Source organism: Cladophialophora psammophila, assembly GCF_000585535.1.
Source record: "Cladophialophora psammophila CBS 110553 chromosome Unknown aczJe-supercont1.33, whole genome shotgun sequence".
NCBI lineage: Eukaryota > Fungi > Ascomycota > Eurotiomycetes > Chaetothyriales > Herpotrichiellaceae > Cladophialophora > Cladophialophora psammophila.
The window spans coordinates 241,639-262,557 of NW_006912954.1; the positions used below are offsets into that span (position 1 = coordinate 241,639).

The window sequence follows — 20,919 nt, forward strand, 5'->3', positions numbered from 1 at the left end:
CCCATTTAACAAAAAGTATGTACTGCCTGAAATGCATCCGCCAAATGCCTGTTGTGAACGCTGCAGAGATCGTTTTCCTCCTCCTGCTCCCCCCTCCTCTTCCCTTCCTTCCCTTTGGTCACCCTTTGCCTTGGGTTTCATGTATTGATCGAGAGTTGAGCTCGAAAACTTGTCGACCTCGCCGCACCGAGCTAGCTAGAGACACCCCCCCTCACCCGCACAAGAATGAGATGAGGATGTGGGCAAGGCAGTAGCGGGCACACAAGCTGGTTACCTAGCGTAGCCAATATCCCTTTCCGATGGCGATGTACATCGCTTTCTCCCGCCATGTCAAGCGTCGGTTGGGAGGAGGTGCTGGTCCCTTGCCTTTCCCGTGACTCTGCCCCGTCTGCCTCGTGGTATCCGAGCCTGGGACAAATTGTGAGGCGGACTGAGGACGCGAGGCTGCTGGCGACGATGGCGGCGGCGGCGGCGGCGTCAGGTTCAGGTTCGAGCCTGGCGGCAGCGACGTCCTCTGAGACTGCAACGTCGATGGCAACTCTGAGCTAGACGCTATCGAAGGAAGCCAGTCCTGGGTCATGTCAGCAAGGGGCGCGGGATCAAGACCAAGAGCTTGTGCCATCCTGTTTCCCTGTGGGAGGACGGCGATTTCCTGCTCGTCGCCGCGAGACGGTGAAGAAGTTGAATCTCCAACGTCTGCTGCTTTAGTCCTGGCTTCAAGCTTCAGCCGCTTGGTACCGTCCGTAAGGTCGACCTCGACCCCCGGGCTCTGCGTCACATTGACAGATTGCTGCAGCACATCAACCTCGAACTCGCGGTCCTCCTCCATCTTTCTCTTCTTTTCCGATCTCGGCCTGGCAAGACTCCCGTCGAGCCGTCGCATCCCCTGGAAGCCAAAGGTCGGATCGAAGCAGACGAAAACAAGAGCCCGTTCCTCCGACCCCGGCTCCCGCGGCGGGCCGGCCATATATATGATTCCCTCGTCCCCCAGCATTGCCTTGACGTCTCCAGCTCGGCCTTCAGGGCAGAGAATCTCGTGCAGATCCTGGGGGGCATCATCCCGGGGCCAGAGACAGACGCTACTCGGCGTGAAGGCTCTCTCTCCATCCTCCATCTCCTGGCCCTCCCGATCCCGTATAGGCTTACGAAGCACCCAATCTACAGGACTCACCGTGTCTTGGACCAGAGGACCGAGCTCCTGTCTGCTCACCACACGTAGTTTGATGCGTTGCCGAGGGCGCCATTCGCCTTCCATGACAACGTCATCCGTGACGAGATCGACGAAAGCCTGCGCGTTGAAAGAGTACCCGTTCCACTTTGTCTTAGCTCGGATATATTCTTTTCCCGTCTCCTCGCCACTGCCGTCGGCTCGAAACTCGGCATGAACGTATCTATCTGCCCGGACCATCGATTCCTCCCATCGACTGTTGTTGTGCTCGTCTAATGTGGTACTTAGGCGATCGTTGGGGGGATGTCGTAACCCTTCTTTCAAGTCCTTGAAATCCGCGCGGCGTATGGGTTGCGTATAATAAGTCCTTATTGATCGGCTCCCGCCGTTGAGCCATTCTTTTCGCCCCTCGACCACTAAGAGTTCGCCCGTGGAGTAGTCTATCTGGAAGCCAAGGTCATTCCAAGCGTCGTTTATTGGTCCTTCGAGGTGCTGTCGTCGCCAGATGAGTTTGATTGTGAGTTCCGGGTCTGGGTCGTCCAGGCGAAACTTGATGACATGGTAGTAGCTTGTCCAGTCCACCTCCTCGCTCTCAAAGCTTGTCTGGCTCGTGACCGCGTAGAATTCGTCTTGGTAGATGGTAAAACACGCTGTCGATCCTATTTCTGAGCCGTAGAAATCTCGTAGCTGCAGTGGCTGAGCAGTTACCGCCTCAGACGTTTCCAGACTGTAGACATCCAGCAACCACTCATGGTGGTTGTGACTACCGGTGGCCGAGTGAGAACCCAAAACTATGAACCTGTCATTGTTCCGGACGAAAAGCTTGTTGTTAGATCGGATCGGTACACATAATCGAACGCGAGGCCGAGGGCCAAACCCCGACGAATTCGCAGGTTTCTTATCATCTATATTCACTGCGAGAATATATTGCCCAAAGGGACCAAAATCACACTGTAACACCACCATGCCATCGGCGTAACTCTGAACCTGAATAGACTTGATGGACTCGAGGTCTATACTGGCTCCTTCCTGACTCGCAATGCTGAGTTGATCGGTGAAGACCCCACTGCCGAAGACCTTCTCGGTGTCTCGACGATCGTTGAAATTTAGAATGCGAAGAGTGTTCGAAGTCGTATAGCATAGAATCCCCAAGTTGTACGAGAAACTGTTAGCGTATGCTATAATACAAGCCGAGTATGGTGACGCCCGTTGCAACGCAGAATGAGAGTCGACGACCCGAGCGAGGGTTTGCCTGGGACCAGGCTGTGCTGGTGACAGGGCAAGCTGCACCCAAAGACAATGCCCCAGACTCGCCTGATGTGGTCAGCTGATGCCCCATTGTAGATAATGCCTCAAGGAGGGCACCTGTATCGCATGCTTTGCGGTATTTTCATTCTGAAGGTGTCGACGCAAAGACTTGGACGTCTTCGCCAGTCTATCGAACGAGCAAATGTCGAGCTGGCTTGCAATCTGATGGAGCACATCGAACGGCAGCTGGGAGAAGCGAGAGGACATGCCCGTCGACGACAGCGAAGAAATGGTGTAGAGACGGGAGCTCCTTCTAGCGTAATCATGAGGCAACGAGGGTGGAACAGAAGATGACGGGCTCTGTGGGAACGAAGAATCATTATCACACCGGAAGAGGAGGAGAGAGGGCAAGCAATGAGGCTCAAGTTGGAGCCGATGCAGCCATTAGCTCTGTCGTGAAATATGTCCATGGTTGATTGCAGGGGTAAAATCCCAATGACCCACGCGGAGCCTCATGTGTCGATGGATCATCGATTGAGTATTTGCCTGTCGTAAGCCGACGGGCCGATTGGCAAACTGACACATGTCCGGCTCGTGTATGTAGACTGATTCGGAAGCTAAAAGATGGGGTTCAGCTGCATGGTGTTTCCACCCGGCTTTTGGTGGGAGAAAGGAGGTAAGAAGATCAGGCTGCATGCAACCTTGAGAATGGTTCGAAATGGAAAATGATCGGAGGGAAGAGCTTGCAGAGCCTCCTCAGCCTCCTCCTCGCGGTGGAGTTTTTTCACAGCCACTACCCATAAGTAGCTACATCCACACGTGACTTCCCCACTTTGCCAACCTCAATAGTGCCGCCAAGACCGATTTCGCTTGTCACTTCCGCCCCGGTACCAAGTACCGAGGACAAGCTCGAAGAAACGGGGTAATATCAAGGACTGACTACCCGACTCGGTATGTCCCGAGTAGGTCCCTGGTACAAGGTATGACATCCATCCTTCCCAGTTCGAACTCGCTGTGTGGCAGCTTGACAATCTAACGAAAACCCAACACTTCAAGGCCTCCAATCCAATGCACTGATTCGGCTCCCTACTGCACATCCATCCGCTACCACTACCACTAGCACTCTCTCCTCTCCACGTACGTCTAGACTGCAAGTCGCAAGTCCCCAGTAGCAGAGCCGCACTCGGCGTCGTACAGCTCAAGCGCCAGGGCATTGAACCGGGCAACGTGCGGTCACCAGGTCTTTGTGGAATATTTTCTGGTTCTTGTTTCGCAACCCACCAATGTCTGCTGCAGTTAGACTGCCGACTCCGGGCGAGCTGCTCATAGAGCCCAACCTCGACCACTGCCGGCTTGAAATAAGCTGAGTCTCGCCTCTCGTGTTGTACCGCTGTCGAGCCAAATCCGGAGGTAAGTTTTCTTAGCGTTGGTAGTCACTCCTTTCGTTATGTTATCATCCGACACGTTGCCGTGTGCGCTATTCGCCTTACCATGCACAGAATACAACGCTAGAGTCACAAGGTCGATGAGCGGGCATAAGTTGCTGCAGTGCTTCTCCGGCGCATGACGGAGCCTCCAGCCACAGACAAGGCTCTCCGTCAGCAGTGACAGTCGGGCCGCTGAGGCCAAATTTTCTCGCAAATCACAGCCGGGTCCTTGCGGAGAAAGAAAAGCATAGCTGCTGTCATCAGATTAGAACCAGGTACAGAGGCAGGTGCAGTAATGGCGTGCTTGGTGTGCTGGCAGGGCATTGAACAAAACTACCGGCGGTGCAACGCGGCTCGAATTTGTCGGCACACCAAAAGCCCTTTGGCCAATCGTGCTTAGGAGGCCCGGTGAAGTGCAGAGCTGTCGTTGGCAATTCAGGTGTGTTTTTCTCCTGCAGAGCGGGCGGGCTGTGCCTCTGCGCCCGGTTCGTGTTGCGCCCAGCCACTGTGCGTGGGCTCGGTCCAGAAGCCCGTAGGACTACGCCTTGTGATTGATGACATGGCCTGCTGTAGACTTGCAGTATCTGGTGGCCGCGCGAAGAAAGCAGAAAAAGCAGAATTTAAAAGTCAGAAAGCAGTAACTGAGAAGGTAGGCGGGTGCAAGTGAGAGGTCACCTTTCATTTCCCGTCGGCTTGACGACAGGTCATGGGATAAGGGCCCACGCTGTGCAATTGGTTACACAGCCTGTCATCCCACATCCGTGGCCAGATAGAGGTACATCGATTCGTCTCATCATCAGCGACTAAAGGGGTGTGGGCGAGCGATAGAGTTAGGGTTTGAGGACGTGGGAGGCAACACAGGGCAAACTGGTGCTCGTGAGAATGAAATCAAGTGTCATTGGTGCTCGCCAACCAGAGAACTTGTCTAGTCAGTTAGAGCCATGAAGTCCAGGCCTGTATTTGGCGGACAACACCCAAGCAACACCTAGTACTGGATCGAATGGCCTTTATTTCTCCCGCATGGTCAGGCGTTGGTGTGGGAGGGATTGCTGAGCGAATATATGTGTCTCAGCTCGCTCGGTTGAATTTGACCTTCCTACGTGGCCTCATTCATCATGCATCTTCCGCCGAGAGCCTATCTTGACGAGCACATCGTCTAACTCTTGTCCCACCTGCCAAATTGTGTCCAGCTGTCGTACAGCCCTTTGAAGATAGTTCTGCTACTTGGATCTAGGCCTGCATTCATTGCCCTCATCACATCTCTGTCGAGCGCATCCATGATCCTGTACATACCAGGCAGCAAGTGATCCTTCATCGACGGGGATATCTGGCCATCAAGAACACATCGGCAATATTCCATGATTAGATACTGCATGTGTTGGCCTGCCAGTTTTCGAGCTCGGTTCACTGCGTCATTAAGCTCGTTGTGCCCGCCCTTACTTGATGATCGTGCAGCTGCCACCGTGGGATTGCAGATTGACGACAATAAGCGAGAAAATTGCTCAGCCGAGGACAGTGGTAGGGGCTCTGCAGATTCGTGTAGCCATTTGGGCAGCGACATTCCGAAAGCATTGATTGCATTGGCTGTGGCCCCTCGTTGGCTTTCCAGCGCTTTATGCCCGGGCCAAAACAGACATCGCAGAAGACACTGCAAAATCGGAAGCAACAGATGATAACGATCAGTGAGGCGTCTTCGGTGTCTTCCAAGGATAGCGCCGATGACTATACAAATTCGTTGATAAATGTCGGCTGATCGTGGTTCCCATTCTGAATTGCTGGTCTTCAGTGATCGCACGCTGTGGGATCCGGCTGAGGCCGCGGCGTGTATAGATGCGAGCAACCGATCTAGGATCGATTGGTTTACCACTAGTGGATGAAGTTGGAGCACAGTATTGCAGTTTTCCAAGGCAAGGAATAGTCCGGTAGTGCCCACCCGTGCAGACGTGTTGGCCACACAAGCGATCTCTGCTAAGTCCCGGGCCAGGTTCGGGTATTGTAATATTTCTTGCATCTTGATACGTACTAAGATGCAAGCCGAAATAATAGGGCATGCTGGCTGATACTCCATTTGATCACTCTTGCGAAGAAACTCAAGCGCCACGGACCACTTGGCAGGTTCAAGCTGGCAAACAAATTGCTCTGCCTCGGCAGCAAGAGCTGCAATTCCCTCGTTCGTGTAATTGTCTAGAGGGGTGATTAAGGAAGCCAGCTCTTGGACGTGCTGTTTCTCGGGCAGAGTAGATTGGATGTGTTGTCGAAGGGAAAGCTTCATTCGCCGAAGTTGCTTGTCGGCATATTCCTTCCCAGCGACTCCCTCTGCGTGCGCAATCTTATCCTGAATAGAGGAGGTGATATGTCGCAACTCATCCTTCAGGCCGCCTTTGCTAAGGCACTGAACGGCGTCAACAATTAGCTGCAGTCTGAGGAGGTTTGCGTGATTTAGTATATCGGAAAGAGCTTGGTCGGATTCCGCTTTCACACGCCTTGCAAGAAATGCTTGCAAGAATCCAACATCCTTACGTTGATTGCCACTGTCCATTGCGCTGCCCAACTGGTATGAACATTCAAGAAAGATTCGCAAGCAGGAGAGTGGGACACAGTCCTCACCACCCGTCGCCAACTTCTGGACTGTTGCTACCATGTAAGCCAGAATTTCTGTCGTTGTGGGCTTCGAAACAGCCAGAGCTCGCGGCGCGATTGTCTGGAAGACGCGGTCCATCATTCGTACAACCATCATATATGATGACACATATGTTGGCTTGTTCATGACCTTTGTTTGCGAGGACTCTCGATATTTCCAATCGAGTACTTCCGCGGCGAAGTCAATCCAATTGCGCCAATACCTGCTGTCAATGAATGCACCATGGAAAGTCGAATCCAAGTAAGCCAATAGGCACAAGTCATCTGAAACAACCTCCATTTTTGCGTGCTCGCGCTCCTCAAAAAGGTGACGGAGTGTTGAAGTCACAAAGCTCTTTATTGCTGGCTTGCTCATGGTATCCATAGAGAGATAGTGCAGGAGACTCAGACAAACCTTTCTGCGTCTGCTAGTCGACCACAGATTCTTGTCCACGTACTCGAAAACCAACAGCTGCAGATCGGGAGCACGGGGAATTTGCTCAACTTGCAACACAGCTAGTAAGAGATCACGCAACTCTGGTGAAGAATCCACGGCTGAATCTGGCGGCCAAGGTCGAAAGACATTTTCTAGGCAGGCGTGAATGAAGACCTTGAAGCTTTCGGGGTACATTGAGATTGTCTCCGATCTTTGCAATAACCTGCCGACACATGCAGCCACCAATTTATGGGCGCTGTCGCAGTTGGAGCTACGTCCATCCCACAAAGTCACGCAGTGTCCATCGAGGGTCTGCATAAGATCTGCCAGATGACTCATTTCCGCTTCCAGTCTCGGCTGGTATTGGCTCGATTTTGCAGCCAGCTGGACAAGGAGGGAGAAACACTCGAGACATTCGAGATACATAGCAACCTGCCTGCTAGCGACATTGTCATTGGACTTCGGAATATCCTTTAGCGACACAAAGTGATAGGTGGACTCCAGCAGAGAGTCGAACTTGACTGGCAGAGCTTTCATGCCCATCAGCTCTACCAGAAGTCCAATTAGCTTCCTCAACCTCCAGCGCTGACCCTGATAATCGGAATTTCGAGACAGAGCGTTCATTGCCCCGAGGAGTAGGTCGGCCAGTTGTTGGTGGTCGAATCCGACGTTTCCGGCCTCAGGTAACGTGCTTTCCAAGATTGCGCAAAAGATGGCTAATCTTGCAAAAACATCGGCTGTAGAACCGATCTTCTCTCCAATCTTTGCGATCGGCTCAGCTAGACATTTGAGCATTCGCTGACCCATGTTTGGTGGCGCGTAGACTGCAATGAGAGTTTTGAATTCGTTGAAAACGTCTTCGTCTTCCCAAGCCAGCACGGCGGGGATGTCTTCTCGATCACGGCTTAAGGTATAACGAACTCGCATTGCATCTGCCAGCATTCGTTGCCAGCTAGTGATAAAGCTATCCAGGTCCCTTGAGCGAGCGAAGCCGCGGAGTAAGGGACGGACAATTTGATCTCGTACCAGAGCATACGCACGTTGAGAGACAGTACTTGACTCAATCCGTTCCAAGAGTTGATCCAAGAAGTCCTTGGAAGTGAACAGGCCAGAATTTGACACTAAGATATTCACATCCAGTGAAATAATCTTGACCAAGAGGCTCCAGGGAACTGATTCGGTGTCCATTGACAACACGGCCCGTAGGATGTAAGCGATTATCGGCGGACTGAGTTGTAGCTTTCTTGCATGGGCAACATCGATCAGACGTTCGAACGATGACGCCCATTTATGCTCACGTCCGGGAGTTGAGCCGATGGGAAGTGGCTGTTGCAAGACTCCAGTCGAAGTAATATGAGGAATGTGAGGCCAACTGATGTGAACAAGCCAAATGAATAAGGAGTCGACATATGGTTGTTCCAGCTGTCTCCTGCGGAAGTCTGAGAAGGGCATTGAACGCGCAGCTATATCAAGGATAATCCACGAAAGTTCCTGAATGCTTGGTACACCAATACCCTCCAGCTGCTGGGAAAGCCCACTCGCGATGAGAGGAAGGAGATTGCTATAGGCCTTCAGCAGGGTTTCTATCTGTTCGAAAAGTAAAACCTCTGCTGTGGCTCTCCATTTTTTGGTGAATTGTTCGTTGAATATCGTTCGCAGGGGAAAGACCACATGTAACGCTAGCAGGCGCTCGAGTGCATTTCTTGATCGGACAAAGGATCTATGGCTCGACTGTGGTCTGGCTAGAATGTCAAGCAGATGCAAACAGGGAATAAGACAGTGCGAGGAGAATGCCAGGTCCTGTCCGTCGCCTTTCTTCTGGATGGTGGGGGCGACCCCGTTCCAAGAGGACAGCAAAGTCTCGAGTATCTCAGACACAAAATCTGGATCTGCAGTTTTAGTACTGCTGTTCATAGCGCACGCCACTAGCTCAAGCAAGGTCCCCAGTAAAGCAGCCTGCTCGTTCCAGGTGGCTGTCTTTGCTGAAGAGATACGAGTCCCCACTCTCGGAGGAGAGGACAACATGTTGGACAAGTGGGCGCAACGGCATCCTGCTTGCAAAGCTGCCCATTGTAACTTCTCTTGGGGTAGCTCTGCTGTTCGGCTCTTCGACAACGGAGACAATCGTCTCCTTTTCGCCGGACGACCATCAACTTCGCTATCGTCATCCGTTCCCTCAACTGCAATGACTCTAGAGCCTTCCATGCGAAGAACCTCTCGGATAAAGTCAACCAGCAGTGGATGGAAGTCTCGCTCGAGGAGGATTCCAGAGCATAAATCGCCAGGTACTGAACAGGTCAAATTGAGAAGCAGGGACCAGAACTTAGGGCAAATGATGAAACTAGAGTACCATTAGATCCTGTCCAGTTGACGCTTCAAGACGGATGTGTCGCACCTTCGCTGAGAGTCGCCAACTTTGCCTTCTCCATTCTTCGACTTGTCCGCAACAGCTAGCTTCTTCAAGAGCCAGCGCAGGACCCATTGCTCTTTAAACCCATGTGTCTCGGAGGACGCCTTATAGAGCGGCTCAAGAGCGCAGCGTGCAATAGTCGCTTCGAGATCAAGCCCAAGGACGCTTGCAGCTTCCTCTAAAATCTTTTCGGGCACTCCTTGGGCTTTTTCCAAGTCGGCCATTCTTGCCTCGAACGATGCCTTCGCCATACCGAATGTTGAGTATGCTGGCTCAGCACGCATATTAAAAGAGTGTGAGTAATCACCGATACTGTGGCATGGCTTGTCTAGAGACTCTTTCGTGAGATGTGTGAAGTCTCCCTCGACCCTCAGGTTCGTGTCGAATCTGGAAAAATTTGCCAAGAATTTTGGCGGAATTCTAGTGTCTCAGTGACCATTTCAGGACTAAACCCATGCTGCTTTACACGTGCTCCGGAGTACTGGGTACATAAACTGCCTCGACAGCTAAACAACGCGGCCCTCACCCATCTTGTCTTCCCTTACCTCGTAGATTGTCGCCCTTTAGAGCAAATGAGGAGCCGGCGTGTTTTTCTTCTACGTCTATGTTCACTGTGAGACTGAATTATAGCCTCTTTTTCTCAGTCCTGTCTCTATCATCTCCTCCCAAACTCCTTCTGTCTGTCTAAGTGTGGAATTCTCGATCGTAGAGGCGATATGACCCATTAACTTGGATTTTCAATCAGAAATCGAGGGAGGGGAATATATCCAGATGAGCTTAGGTGTTGATGACGCAGTTGGGGGGGATGGATGAGGAAGGAGGAAATAGGACGAGGTATATACTAGAAATGGATGGAAGTAGTGCGGACAAGATCTATTCAAGAAGCATACCATGCGCACACCGTGCCTCTGTTGAAAGGCGCAATTCAAGTTATGAGCAAAAAAACTCAGTATAACATCTTGATTCTTGCTCACCCGGTTTATACGTACGCCGTACCCTGTGGCCAAGATTCCGGCCATGCAACAAGTCACCTCCAACCGGTCGAAAGGTTGTAGCGGATTAACTGGACGTCGATCCCCCAATACCACCACAAATTATATCGAAGCGTCCATCCCATAGGGCCTGGCGTGCCACGTCGGGGTTGGGCCGTTGTCTCAAGATCCAACAGACGAGCGCACGAGCGCCCGACTCGCGCGACGATATGAATAGCCCACCCACTAGAGGTATTGGGACTTTGTTTCCAAACCGGTGAGCACCGAGAGAGGTGCGAACAGGGTCAAACACGGTCGGCGTTAGAGCTTTTTGAAATGCACATCCTCGAGGAACATCGAATGAGCATGGAGATTCTCTAGTTCAGGCGCACGTAGTTTCCTGCGTGTACTGTGGTCAGCTATCAAGATCAAACCGAGAAGCAGAAAAAGAATTGACCGCACAATACCAAATACCAGTGGAATGTCGAGTTCAGAACTTCCAGAGAAGAAATAGGTGTGGAAAAAAAGGGCCACACTTACCAGGAAACTGTCCTTCTCGGCCACTGACTCGTCCTGTCCACCACTCATTCTCATTCTGCGTCCTCGACACAATCTCAATAATGTCCCCCGTCAGGAAACTTAGATCTCCTTCGGCCTGTGCCTCGTAGTCATACAAGGCTGTACACGTCTCTGCATTGGGCACACCACTCAGACGACTTGGTTTGGGCTTTGGTGGAGGGGGCTTGCCCTTTGCCGCAATGGCAGCGCCCAGTGCAGGGCTTCCTAATGCAGGACTGCTGGGCGCACTTGCTGAGCCGGTGGGAGAATATGGGGGAGGTGGGTTGGAGACGCCGTCTTCGAGATGACTCGTCCTCCGACTTGCGTACGCGCTTTTACTTGCCTCTGCTTCCTTGGCCTTCGAGTGACCCAATCCGTATCTCGATACGCCGCGAGGTTTCAAACCGCCTGTGGCCTTGAAATGGACTATCGAGAGCGCCTCTGCGCGTTCCTGGACGTCCCCCCGTTTCATCTCGAAAGCCTCCTCAATGTCCAGATTGAGGTTGAAGTAGCCAATGTTAATGGCTTGCATCTTTTCGTGGAGGGTGTAAAAGACGTTGAGTTGCATGTAATAGAAGGACTGGAAAAGAGGACGGATGAATTCGGCTTCCAAGGCAAAGAGCTTGGGGAGTTCATCTTTGAGCAGATTATTGAAATATTCGTAGTCCTGCGTGGCTTGCTCGACATCGTTCTCCGCTTTGAACAGAGCCTTCTCGTCCTTGAGGGTCTTTTCTTTCTTGTCCTGCAGCTTTTTGAGAGTAGCTCGGTGTCGGTCGTAATCTAGCTGTTTGTGATCGCGCTTCACGTTGATTTTGCGGATGACTTTTATGACTTCGAGTAACTGGTCGGCGGGTGCTATGACGCGCTGCTCGATCATTTCCAACTCTGGTTGCAAGGTAGCCTGCAGTTCGCGTACGATAGATTCATACTCTTCACAAGCTCGAATGCCTTCTGGGTTTCCTTCAGGAATGAGCGAGTTAGGGTCTGAGACACGGCCGGATATGGGTTTGTAAATTTCCTGGATGGCTTTGGAGAATTCGATCTGGTGGTTTAGCATGCCTGGAAAGAAACAGGTCAGAACAGACGTCACTAGAAGGGGGAAATGACCTAGACATACCATTGATAGCATCAAAATACTTCTTTGACTCGTCGTGCAGCTTCTTGGTCTCCTTCTCCAACTCCTGAAAACGTCTGTCGGCATCAATGTAGACGGCATCTTTTGTATTATCGCCAATATTGAAGCGCTGCTTAAACTGTTGTGGGGCTCGAGTTATACTCTTCCCCACGCCTTTAAGACTCATGCTGGGTGCGAATTCTCGACGGACACTCAGGCCTCGTCTGGCTTCTTCTGGGTGTGGATATCCCGGAACAGGGTATTCAACAGCACAGGAAGGCGAGGAGGGAATTCTCTCTCAGGAAGAGTCGCAGAATGGCAGGGTAGATTGTTTCCGGGTGCCTAGCGGAGGTAGAGACGAATGGAAGTAGGGAGGTACTGGGTATGCGAAGATGGATGGTGGAGGGGCGGGCAGGGATCGATCGTTTGGAGGCGGCACAATTCACACAATTGGCTTTGGACCAGGCCTCGGCGACAAGAAGCAATGACGCAGCCGAGAGAGAGGTATTGTGGCGGTGCGCGAGTGAGCTGGATCGGGCCCTTCAATTTCCACTAGAACTCTGCCGTTCGGAGGCCTGGAGAAGCGACAAAAAGCGACAGTCGACGAGGATGAGGACGAGAGGAGCGCAGGAGAAGGATGTTCCTTCACTTCACTCCAACCTGTAGGCTGTCTAGCTGCATTGAGATCAGTCCAAGGTCAGTCGGTCGCTCGCAAGCTGACTGGCGTTGCTTACCTATCCTGCAAACCGTAATAGAGATGTCACCACCGTCATTTAGCCGGCATGCGGTGGGCTTGGATGGCGCAGCGAGCAGGATGCCCTTGGTGGGGCGAGTTTGTGGTGGCAGTGGCATAGAGGCAGCGACATGGCGCAAGGAAGGTGGCCCGACCATCCATCTAATCTGATAAATCCATTTCCAACCACCAACCCCCGTCGAGCATCTTGTCCATCCAACAACTTCGACGGCTTCATCACCTGCACCAGCATTGTCCTTTTCCCTCACCAAGCCATAGTCAGCTGGACTGATTCACTTTCACAATGTCTGGTCCCGCATCGTCAGTGATGCGGCGGGCTTCGCGTGCCTGCGTTCGACGATTTTCCAGTAGCGCAATTCTTTCCTCCCGTGCCAGGACTGCGCCCATCGCCTCTTCACGTTTCGCCGGTCGTCGCAGTTATGTTTCCGAGTCTAAACCGTCCAATGCTCAAGTCGCAGACGTCGAGGCGGCTATCAAGGCCGACCAGAAGAAATTCATCCAGGAGAGTGGTAATCTGCCGTCTCAGGTCAAGATGCCTGGTACCGAGATCACCGCCGATACAATGCTGAGTCCCCGAGCCGGTATTCTGCAGCATGCAACCATCATGGATCAGGGCACCCGCCCCATCTATTTGGATGCGCAGGCAACAACTCCAGTTGACCCCCGGGTTCTCGATGCAATGCTGCCCTTCCTCACTGGCCTTTTTGGCAATCCTCATTCGAGAACGCACGCATATGGTTGGGAGAGCGAGAAGGCGTCGGAGCACGCAAGAGAACACATCGCCAAACTGATTGGCGCAGACCCCAAGGAGATCATATTTACAAGTGGAGCCACTGAGAGTAACAATATGAGTATCAAGGGGGTGGCCAGATTTTTTGGCAGGTCCGGCAAGAAGAAGCATATCATCACCAGTCAGACCGAGCATAAATGTGTTTTGGACAGCTGTCGACACTTGCAAGACGAAGGCTTTGAGGTCACATATCTACCTGTCGACTCAAGCGGCTTGATCAATTTACAACAGCTCGAGGAAGCAATTAAACCAGAAACTGCGTTGGTCAGCATCATGACTGTCAACAACGAAATCGGGGTCATTCAGCCCATGAAAGAGATTGGCCAGCTTTGCCGATCAAAGAAAGTATACTTCCACACCGACGGTGCTCAGGCGGTGGGCAAAATTCCTATCAACGTCAACGACTGGAATGTCGACTTGATGTCGATCTCGAGCCACAAAATATATGGCCCCAAGGGCATCGGTGCTTGCTATGTTAGAAGACGGCCTCGTGTCAGATTGGACCCGATAATCAGTGGTGGCGGTCAGGAGCGAGGTCTCCGCAGTGGCACGCTCGCACCTCACCTGGTGGTCGGGTTTGGAGAAGCTTGTCGTATTGCCAAAGAGGAGATGGAGGTAAGACAAATCCCCCGCCTGCCCTCCAAGACATTAGTCTCTCATGATTATACGCTTTATTTAACATGCATGGCTTTCTGAACGTCTGACTTCAAGCACGATGTCAACGCCTTGATTATCATAGCAGGGGTTATGATTTGAATTTCTTGATTATCCTCTCCCCCCCAGGTCTCCTCTTGAAGGACGCTGCTGACCTTCCAAATATGCAGTACGACTCCAAACGCATCAATGCCCTGTCCAAACGACTTGTCGATGGTCTGCTTGCATTGGAACACACCTCCTTGAATGGAGACCCTACTCGACGTTATCCTGGATGTGTCAATGTTTCTTTTGCCTACGTTGAGGGAGAGTCACTGTTGATGGCTCTCAAGGATATCGCACTGTCCTCCGGGAGTGCTTGCACTTCAGCATCTCTGGAGCCTAGCTATGTCCTTCGAGCTCTAGGAAACAGCGATGAAAGTGCCCATAGCAGTATCCGTTTCGGCATTGGGCGATTTACGACGACCAGCGAAATTGACTACGTCTTGAAAGCTGTCCGTGAGCGAGTCACCTTTTTGCGAGAGCTCAGCCCACTCTGGGAGCTTGTCCAAGAAGGAATCGACTTGAACACCATCGAATGGAGTCAGCATTGATCGACTGATCTTATCTATTGATGACATTTGTACACTACGAGCTTCACGTAGGACGACAGCTTGAGTAGAGCGCCCCTCTTCTTATTGTGCCAGAACCTACCTACGCGGCCGAGTTCAAGGCACAGAAAACAGCTGGACACATAACGCAGATTTTGAAATCATAAGTGGCTAATTCTGGCGGGATCTCTATATCCATAGCCTCGAATCATATTCTTGATACCCCGTCCTTGCTTGGTTGCTTCCCATGCGTCTGTGGTTTGCTCGAAATCGAAAATGTTGGAGATGAGGCTCTTGAGAGGGAGAGTGCCCGCTTCAAGCACGTCCATCGCGACTTTGAAATCCCCCTGATTATATCTGAAGGCCCCGTGCAAATGCAATTCCTTTTCGCTCATGGCCAGAATGGGGAAGTTGACGACAGGCTTCCCTAGACCTGTTTGCACACAAGAGCCGCCTGGACGAAGAACATGCACGGCAGTGATGATCGAACTTTCTGCCCCCGTGGCCTCTATCACGGCATCGGCACCCAGCCCCAATCCGTTCTCTTCAATCAGCCTCGCCGCGTTCTGCTCTGGCGAAGCGGTCAAATCGGGCTTGAAGGTATTCGACCGGTTGAGATTCCTTGCAAATTCCAACTTGTGGTCCAGGAGGTCGACCGACACAATCTTCTTTGCTCCGAATAGTCTGGACACCGCACCGCATACAAGGCCAATCGTGCCCGCACCGAAAATCACCAAGCTCTGACCTGGTTTGACCCCGATCATTCGCACGGCGTGTGCCGCCACAGCAAGGGGCTCGGCGAGGACTCCTTCCTGCAGACTCACACTGGGCGGGAGTTTATAGCAGAAATCGGCCGAGATCTTGAAATACTTGGTCAAGCATCCCGGTGTGTCCGGTGGACACGCGGCAAATTTCATGCGCGGGCAAAGATTGTACAGGCCTTCCTTGCACCTTTCACAGGAACGACAAGGTTGACCGGGCTCGATGGCGACGTTGTCACCTGGCCTCAAATGCGTAACAGCAGAGCCGACCGCATGTACCGCTACAGGTTCCCAGCCTGATGTTAGCTCTTATCACCCAGGTCAGAGTCAAGATGCCACTAATGGTGTATTCTCTTGACGGGGAAAGCGACTGACTCCCTGATGCCTCATGTCCCATCACCAAGGGGTTTGATTCGGATACAAACTTCCCATTAACGCCACCATGATTCCAGAAATGCACCTAAGGACTGTCAGATTGGTGTTCATGAGCAGCACCCAGTAAAACGACATACATCACTCCCACATACGCCGACGAACTTGATGCGAATTATTGCGTCCGTGGCATCCGTGATCCTTGGCTCTGGTCTGTCCTGGATCTTTGCTTTCCCAGGGCCATACAGAAACACTGAAGGATTCTTATAGGTCAGTAAAACAAGGTCATGCTCGGTGTCGAGATATCCACTTACAGAGAAAGCCATCAAAAGTTAAGGCGAGAGGATGGTCTTGAGACTCGTGTGTTCAGAAGCGGCGGTCGAGGAAGCCCCCAAGTCGTCTCGACGCATGAGAAGCAATATCTACAATGGGAGTCGCGTGATATTATACGCATGAATCAGATCATGCTCATCTACTGGGCCACGTAGAAGAAGCATCTGCATGGCTGCAAATGGATGGACACCAAGCAACCAAGGTATCGACATGCATCGGGCCGAGTATCGCTGGTGTCTGCGGAGGGGCGGAGGAAGCCCCGGGCGGAACAGTCGGCCCATGTCTCGCCGATGATTCTTTTCACCAGTCCACATAATCATTCGGTACCATGGATTCTCTCTCTTCATCTTGTGTCTGATATTGTACTTCGAAAAGGACAGCACGGGCAAAGATGAGCAGTGAATCTCCTGAAACTTCTGTGTCCGAACAGAGAAGCTCCACAGTGTGAACAACCTCCCTCTCCACCACCTCCTTTCGCTGTCAATGACGTCTAATGGGGTCTATCAGGTGCCATCTCTGTCGCCAGAGGAAGACGAAATGTGATAGACGACTCCCACACTGTTCCTTCTGCGTCAAAGCAAAGGTCCGCTGCCAATATGTGACCAAGACAAAGAAACGTGGGCTGCGCGCTGGCTACGTGTCGCAGCTCGAGAATCGCATTGGTAGTTATTCCCATCCTTTGCGACGAAGATATGGTCTGACTCTTCTACCAGAATCTCTGGAGCAAGAGGTAGAGAGGTTCAAGCACGAACGGACAACGTCCTCGACGGCGACGGCGACACCAAATCCAATCCTCAGCCCTCCTCTTGCTGCTACAGCCACCGCCCAATCTATTGACTTATCCCCGTCCCAAAATTCCATCTCTAATACTCCCTCCGTCTCCCATGTTCAGCCTCTGAAATCCGATGGTCCACAGGCAGAATCAGACGTTGCAGTTGCAGACTTGATGACTCTGTCACATGCATATCTGCATACCTTGGCCGACTCGTGGTTCAAGGAAACCCAGCCATGGTACCCTATCTTGAGCCGGCAACATATTCAGAGTGCCCTTGACTCTCTTCCTCTACCTCTGTCACACATAGACGACGTGGTGCTCAAGGCCGTGATTGCGCTTCAGATAGCATACTCGAGTCAGGCCATCTGTTTGGGATATCACGGAAGACATCGACTTTCACAGTACCTCAGGTCGCAGGTCGTGAACGAGGCGTTCTCCAAAGCATCACTAAAATCAGTCCAAGCACTCTTGATCATTGCCATTCTGGACTATGGCTCGGACAACATCCCCAGCACATTCAGCCTCCTCGCCGTCTGCCGTCGGATGTGCGAAAATATTGGCCTGTTCCGCAAATTGTTGAACCAGATGCAGCTGCAGAGCCCGGCACAAGTCGGCCCCCCAGCGATCGGCAGCAATACCGGAGATGAACTAGCGATTCCTTTGACCTGGGCCTCGCTTGCCATGGATGCTGTTTCGACCTTGGGCATCTCGTGGCGTGACGTGTCGGCTGCAGTGATGGACCACCTGTCGAGTGTTGCGTATGTGAGCACCCCGGACCTTAGGGACAGCTTCCGCAGCCACACCCATCTTGCCGCGATCGGACTGCAACCTCTCCACAACTTCTTATACGACCATGAACAAGGGAGATATGAGCAAGCACAGGGCCAAGCATTTGCCACGTGTGATGAGATATATCATAATCTCATGAACTATGTTCGTGCTCAACCAAGCACCAGCTATACGTTGTTGGCAGACGGGCTGATTGATTTTGACCCCAACCTCGTCCTCACCAGCATCTTGTCCCACGCGAGCGTTGTCATCCTTTATGCGCGCCTCATCGAAGTGGACGGATCGTCATGCAACGAGATCCCGCTCCAGAGATGCCACAAAGCATGCGAAGACATAGCGCTAGCTCTGCGCAGTATCAGTGACGCGGACGCCGAACTCAGCACGCCGTTACTGGGAACCATGCTCTTCGTCGCAGCGCGGTTCAAGCTGCTGATATATCGCAAGACGAACCAGCAACGGGAACCCATCTTTGACACATTGATGCACGGGATCAGCATGTGCGGACGTCGATGGGCCGTGGCCCGTCGGCAGGACATTGTTCTCCGCGCGGCCATTGTCGAGGTCGACACGGGCAACGACTCGTCACTGCCCGCGATCTTCTGGAACGTGAAGAAGAGCCACTTGGATATATCTGAGGAGCTGAAGGAGTGGATCGAGGACCGCAAGCAGTCACTGTACATAGGATCACTGAATGGACCGTATGTATGACTGGAACATACGTAACCCGCGCATTAATGCATCATTCAATTTATCGCAAAGCTTCACAAGGCTGCATAAGGGAGTTGAAACGAGCACAAAGGGGATTCGGATGAAAGTACAGAAGCCCTCAACGATCCGTCACCCTAGGATCGGATGCATCCGAGAGGCAGGCAAGGCGGATTCGCTCTGCGAAACGACATGCTTCGATGCGATATGTGTGTGATACATCTAACTAGCCGAAGGTGAGACGTGCGAGGAGCCATTTCGCCAGTACAACGGTTTGGGCTTGGAGGGCCAGAAGTGGTGTCAAGGTCTAGACCAACACACCGCTGAGAGAGAGTCCGGGTGGACGCCAGCGTTATATCAATAGCAGCGGTGGGAAGGAGATGTTGTATTCTTCGCTGCTAGCCCCTTTGTAAATACTCGCTAGTGGATGCTCGCTCAAGCAGATGACTCTTTCAACCGAGTTCGCGTTCCCAAGATATCCCAATGCCTGTCATCCTTGCGCTCATAGCTTCGGCTTATCTATTCACAAATGTCTTATAAGTAGGGTCCTTTCCTCCACATACACCCATATCCCAAAGTCTAGTTCATGACATATATATATATATGTTATCGCCGTTGGTCTTCCACACACGATTCGGTATATGTTCAAAGGCCGTCTGCCGTGTATATTGGTTTTGCTTTCGTCCGTGAACGTCACCCCGTCGAGTCTGGCCACTGGTCGTTGTAATCCGTGTCGCCGTCAAGGATCTTGTCCATGTTGAGCCTCACGCTCCATCGGATGTTTTGTGTGAAAGGCTGGTGTCGGTAGCCGCCATTCGGGACTGAAATGTCGCTGTCAACCTCGGACGGTCCGATGGGCCTGTAATGGTCGAACAGCTGCGGCAAAACACCAATACATCGATGGGGATGTTCTTCATGTGTCCCCTCACACCACTCTCGCAACATCAAGTCAAAGGCGTTGTTCATCCGCTTCAGACCAAGACTGCTCAAAAGTCCCCGCGCACCAGCCTGAGAGACCGCGTATGCGAGGGAACAGACCCCGTCCTTCTGTTCGGTTACCACTCGTGTATGTGGTCGGTAACCAACGAGGGGCGAGGTCTCATCCTGGTTCCACGAGTGGAGGAACTGAACTTCCGGAACAGTCTCATCGTCCTCGTGGATCACAGTACAAGACCGTTCAGATATTTCCATTCCGCAATGTCCCAGCCACAGGACATCCCAGCCATCGCCGTAAGGAGAGGATACTGGAGTGTGAGCGAAGGAAAGCTCGCGGAACTTGAGCGGCACCGAGTCACGCCGGGAGAGAATTGTGTCAGAAGCCAATGCGAAGTCTGTAAGCAGTGACCTCAGTCTCACGTCCCAGTCGACGTCGTCTTCAAGGATCAATGCTGAAGTCCAATTGTTCTCCACGACACTGCGTGGGATAAGCACTTGGTACGCGTAACTGGGGTCGAGAAGAGCTTACCGGCTGATAGCATTCATATGGGCGCGCCAGCTCCCAACCCGAGCAGGATCAAGATGATCCGGATGCTCGGGCGGGAGGACTTTGTCAAGCACAGTATTCCCGCGGATGCCATCAACCCTCTCAATGTGCAGGTTTGACACAGCAGCGGCAAGGACCAACCCATCCCTATGATCGGTCCTCTCTGGAAGATTGATGGCCAAGATTTTCTCAAACTAGGCAGTCCTTTGTTAGCCCAAAAACAGCACCAGCGCATGAGATGAAGACAAACCCCGAGAGTGGTATTTTGGATAGATTGAAGCGACATCTGCCGCAGGGCGCTGATGCCGCCCAGGGCAGACGAGGAATGCAGAAGAGACGCCCCAAGATCCGAGGTGGAAGAGCGAAGGACAATTAAAAGGAGCAGACATCCAATAAAGGACAGAAAGGCTATGATAGAAATGCGAGATGGCTGAGAGAGCAGGCCATTGATGACGGAGGCAAACGCAGAACGTGCCATTAATGTTCCGGGTGGGCCACCGGGAAGGGCCGGCGAGCTGTCAAACAGAAGCTTGTCGCCGCTTCTTCTTCTTTTTCAACAACAACGATAGCAGAAGCAGCAGCAGCAGTCTGTCCACGCCTTGTTAAATGGCATCTCGAACAGAACGACAACTGGATACAGAGAGGTTGGGAACAAAAGGAAGTCGAAATCCAGAACCACTCACTTGAAACGTAGGAAACTCCCTGGCAAACTGGTGTGGCCTCATTTAGGCGCCGGCTCCTGTCCTTTCCCGATACGCGCCCCTATAGGCAAATCCGCCTTGCACAGAGTCTGTCCGATCCTAAAAAATGGAGGACCATCCTGCCCCTTGGAGCCACGATTTTAGCCGGGACCAAAAATACGCAATACTTCAAGACCTTCATGCAGGCCTAAACATAGCCGGCCCAGGGCTTCGCATCCCCACTCCATTCGATTATGCAAACCAGCAAGCGCCCGCCTGAAA

At 52.3% G+C, this 20,919-nt stretch overlaps 8 protein-coding genes across 8 annotated transcripts; 2 read left to right on the plus strand and 6 right to left on the minus strand.

Moving 5' to 3' along the window:
* Positions 1–274: 274 nt before the first annotated feature.
* On the minus strand, positions 275–2,683 carry A1O5_12396 (uncharacterized protein; the record flags this gene model as incomplete). The annotated part of the gene is made up of 2 exons (XM_007752965.1): positions 275–2,482; positions 2,534–2,683. 2 exons carry the CDS (start codon positions 2,681–2,683, stop codon positions 275–277), a joined length of 2,358 nt encoding a protein of 785 aa, XP_007751155.1.
* A 2,316-nt stretch (positions 2,684–4,999) lies between these two features.
* A1O5_12397 (uncharacterized protein) lies at positions 5,000–8,923 on the minus strand (the record flags this gene model as incomplete). The annotated part of the gene is made up of 1 exon (XM_007752966.1): positions 5,000–8,923. The coding sequence occupies one exon, from the start codon at positions 8,921–8,923 to the stop codon at positions 5,000–5,002; it is 3,924 nt and encodes a 1,307-aa protein (XP_007751156.1).
* A 327-nt stretch (positions 8,924–9,250) lies between these two features.
* On the minus strand, positions 9,251–9,532 carry A1O5_12398 (uncharacterized protein; the record flags this gene model as incomplete). The annotated part of the gene is made up of 1 exon (XM_007752967.1): positions 9,251–9,532. The coding sequence occupies one exon, from the start codon at positions 9,530–9,532 to the stop codon at positions 9,251–9,253; it is 282 nt and encodes a 93-aa protein (XP_007751157.1).
* A 1,124-nt stretch (positions 9,533–10,656) lies between these two features.
* Positions 10,657–12,138, minus strand: A1O5_12399 (uncharacterized protein; the record flags this gene model as incomplete). The annotated part of the gene is made up of 3 exons (XM_007752968.1): positions 10,657–10,688; positions 10,820–11,896; positions 11,955–12,138. 3 exons carry the CDS (start codon positions 12,136–12,138, stop codon positions 10,657–10,659), a joined length of 1,293 nt encoding a protein of 430 aa, XP_007751158.1.
* Positions 12,139–12,988: 850 nt separating this feature from the next.
* On the plus strand, positions 12,989–14,742 carry A1O5_12400 (cysteine desulfurase; the record flags this gene model as incomplete). Its single annotated transcript, XM_007752969.1, has 2 exons — positions 12,989–14,110; positions 14,320–14,742. 2 exons carry the CDS (start codon positions 12,989–12,991, stop codon positions 14,740–14,742), a joined length of 1,545 nt encoding a protein of 514 aa, XP_007751159.1.
* Positions 14,743–14,900: 158 nt separating this feature from the next.
* On the minus strand, positions 14,901–16,198 carry A1O5_12401 (L-iditol 2-dehydrogenase; the record flags this gene model as incomplete). Its single annotated transcript, XM_007752970.1, has 3 exons — positions 14,901–15,781; positions 15,876–15,960; positions 16,013–16,198. The coding sequence occupies 3 exons, from the start codon at positions 16,196–16,198 to the stop codon at positions 14,901–14,903; spliced, it is 1,152 nt and encodes a 383-aa protein (XP_007751160.1).
* Positions 16,199–16,698: 500 nt separating this feature from the next.
* On the plus strand, positions 16,699–18,477 carry A1O5_12402 (uncharacterized protein; the record flags this gene model as incomplete). The annotated part of the gene is made up of 1 exon (XM_007752971.1): positions 16,699–18,477. The coding sequence occupies one exon, from the start codon at positions 16,699–16,701 to the stop codon at positions 18,475–18,477; it is 1,779 nt and encodes a 592-aa protein (XP_007751161.1).
* A 690-nt stretch (positions 18,478–19,167) lies between these two features.
* A1O5_12403 (uncharacterized protein) lies at positions 19,168–19,956 on the minus strand (the record flags this gene model as incomplete). The annotated part of the gene is made up of 2 exons (XM_007752972.1): positions 19,168–19,888; positions 19,940–19,956. 2 exons carry the CDS (start codon positions 19,954–19,956, stop codon positions 19,168–19,170), a joined length of 738 nt encoding a protein of 245 aa, XP_007751162.1.
* Positions 19,957–20,919: the final 963 nt, after the last annotated feature.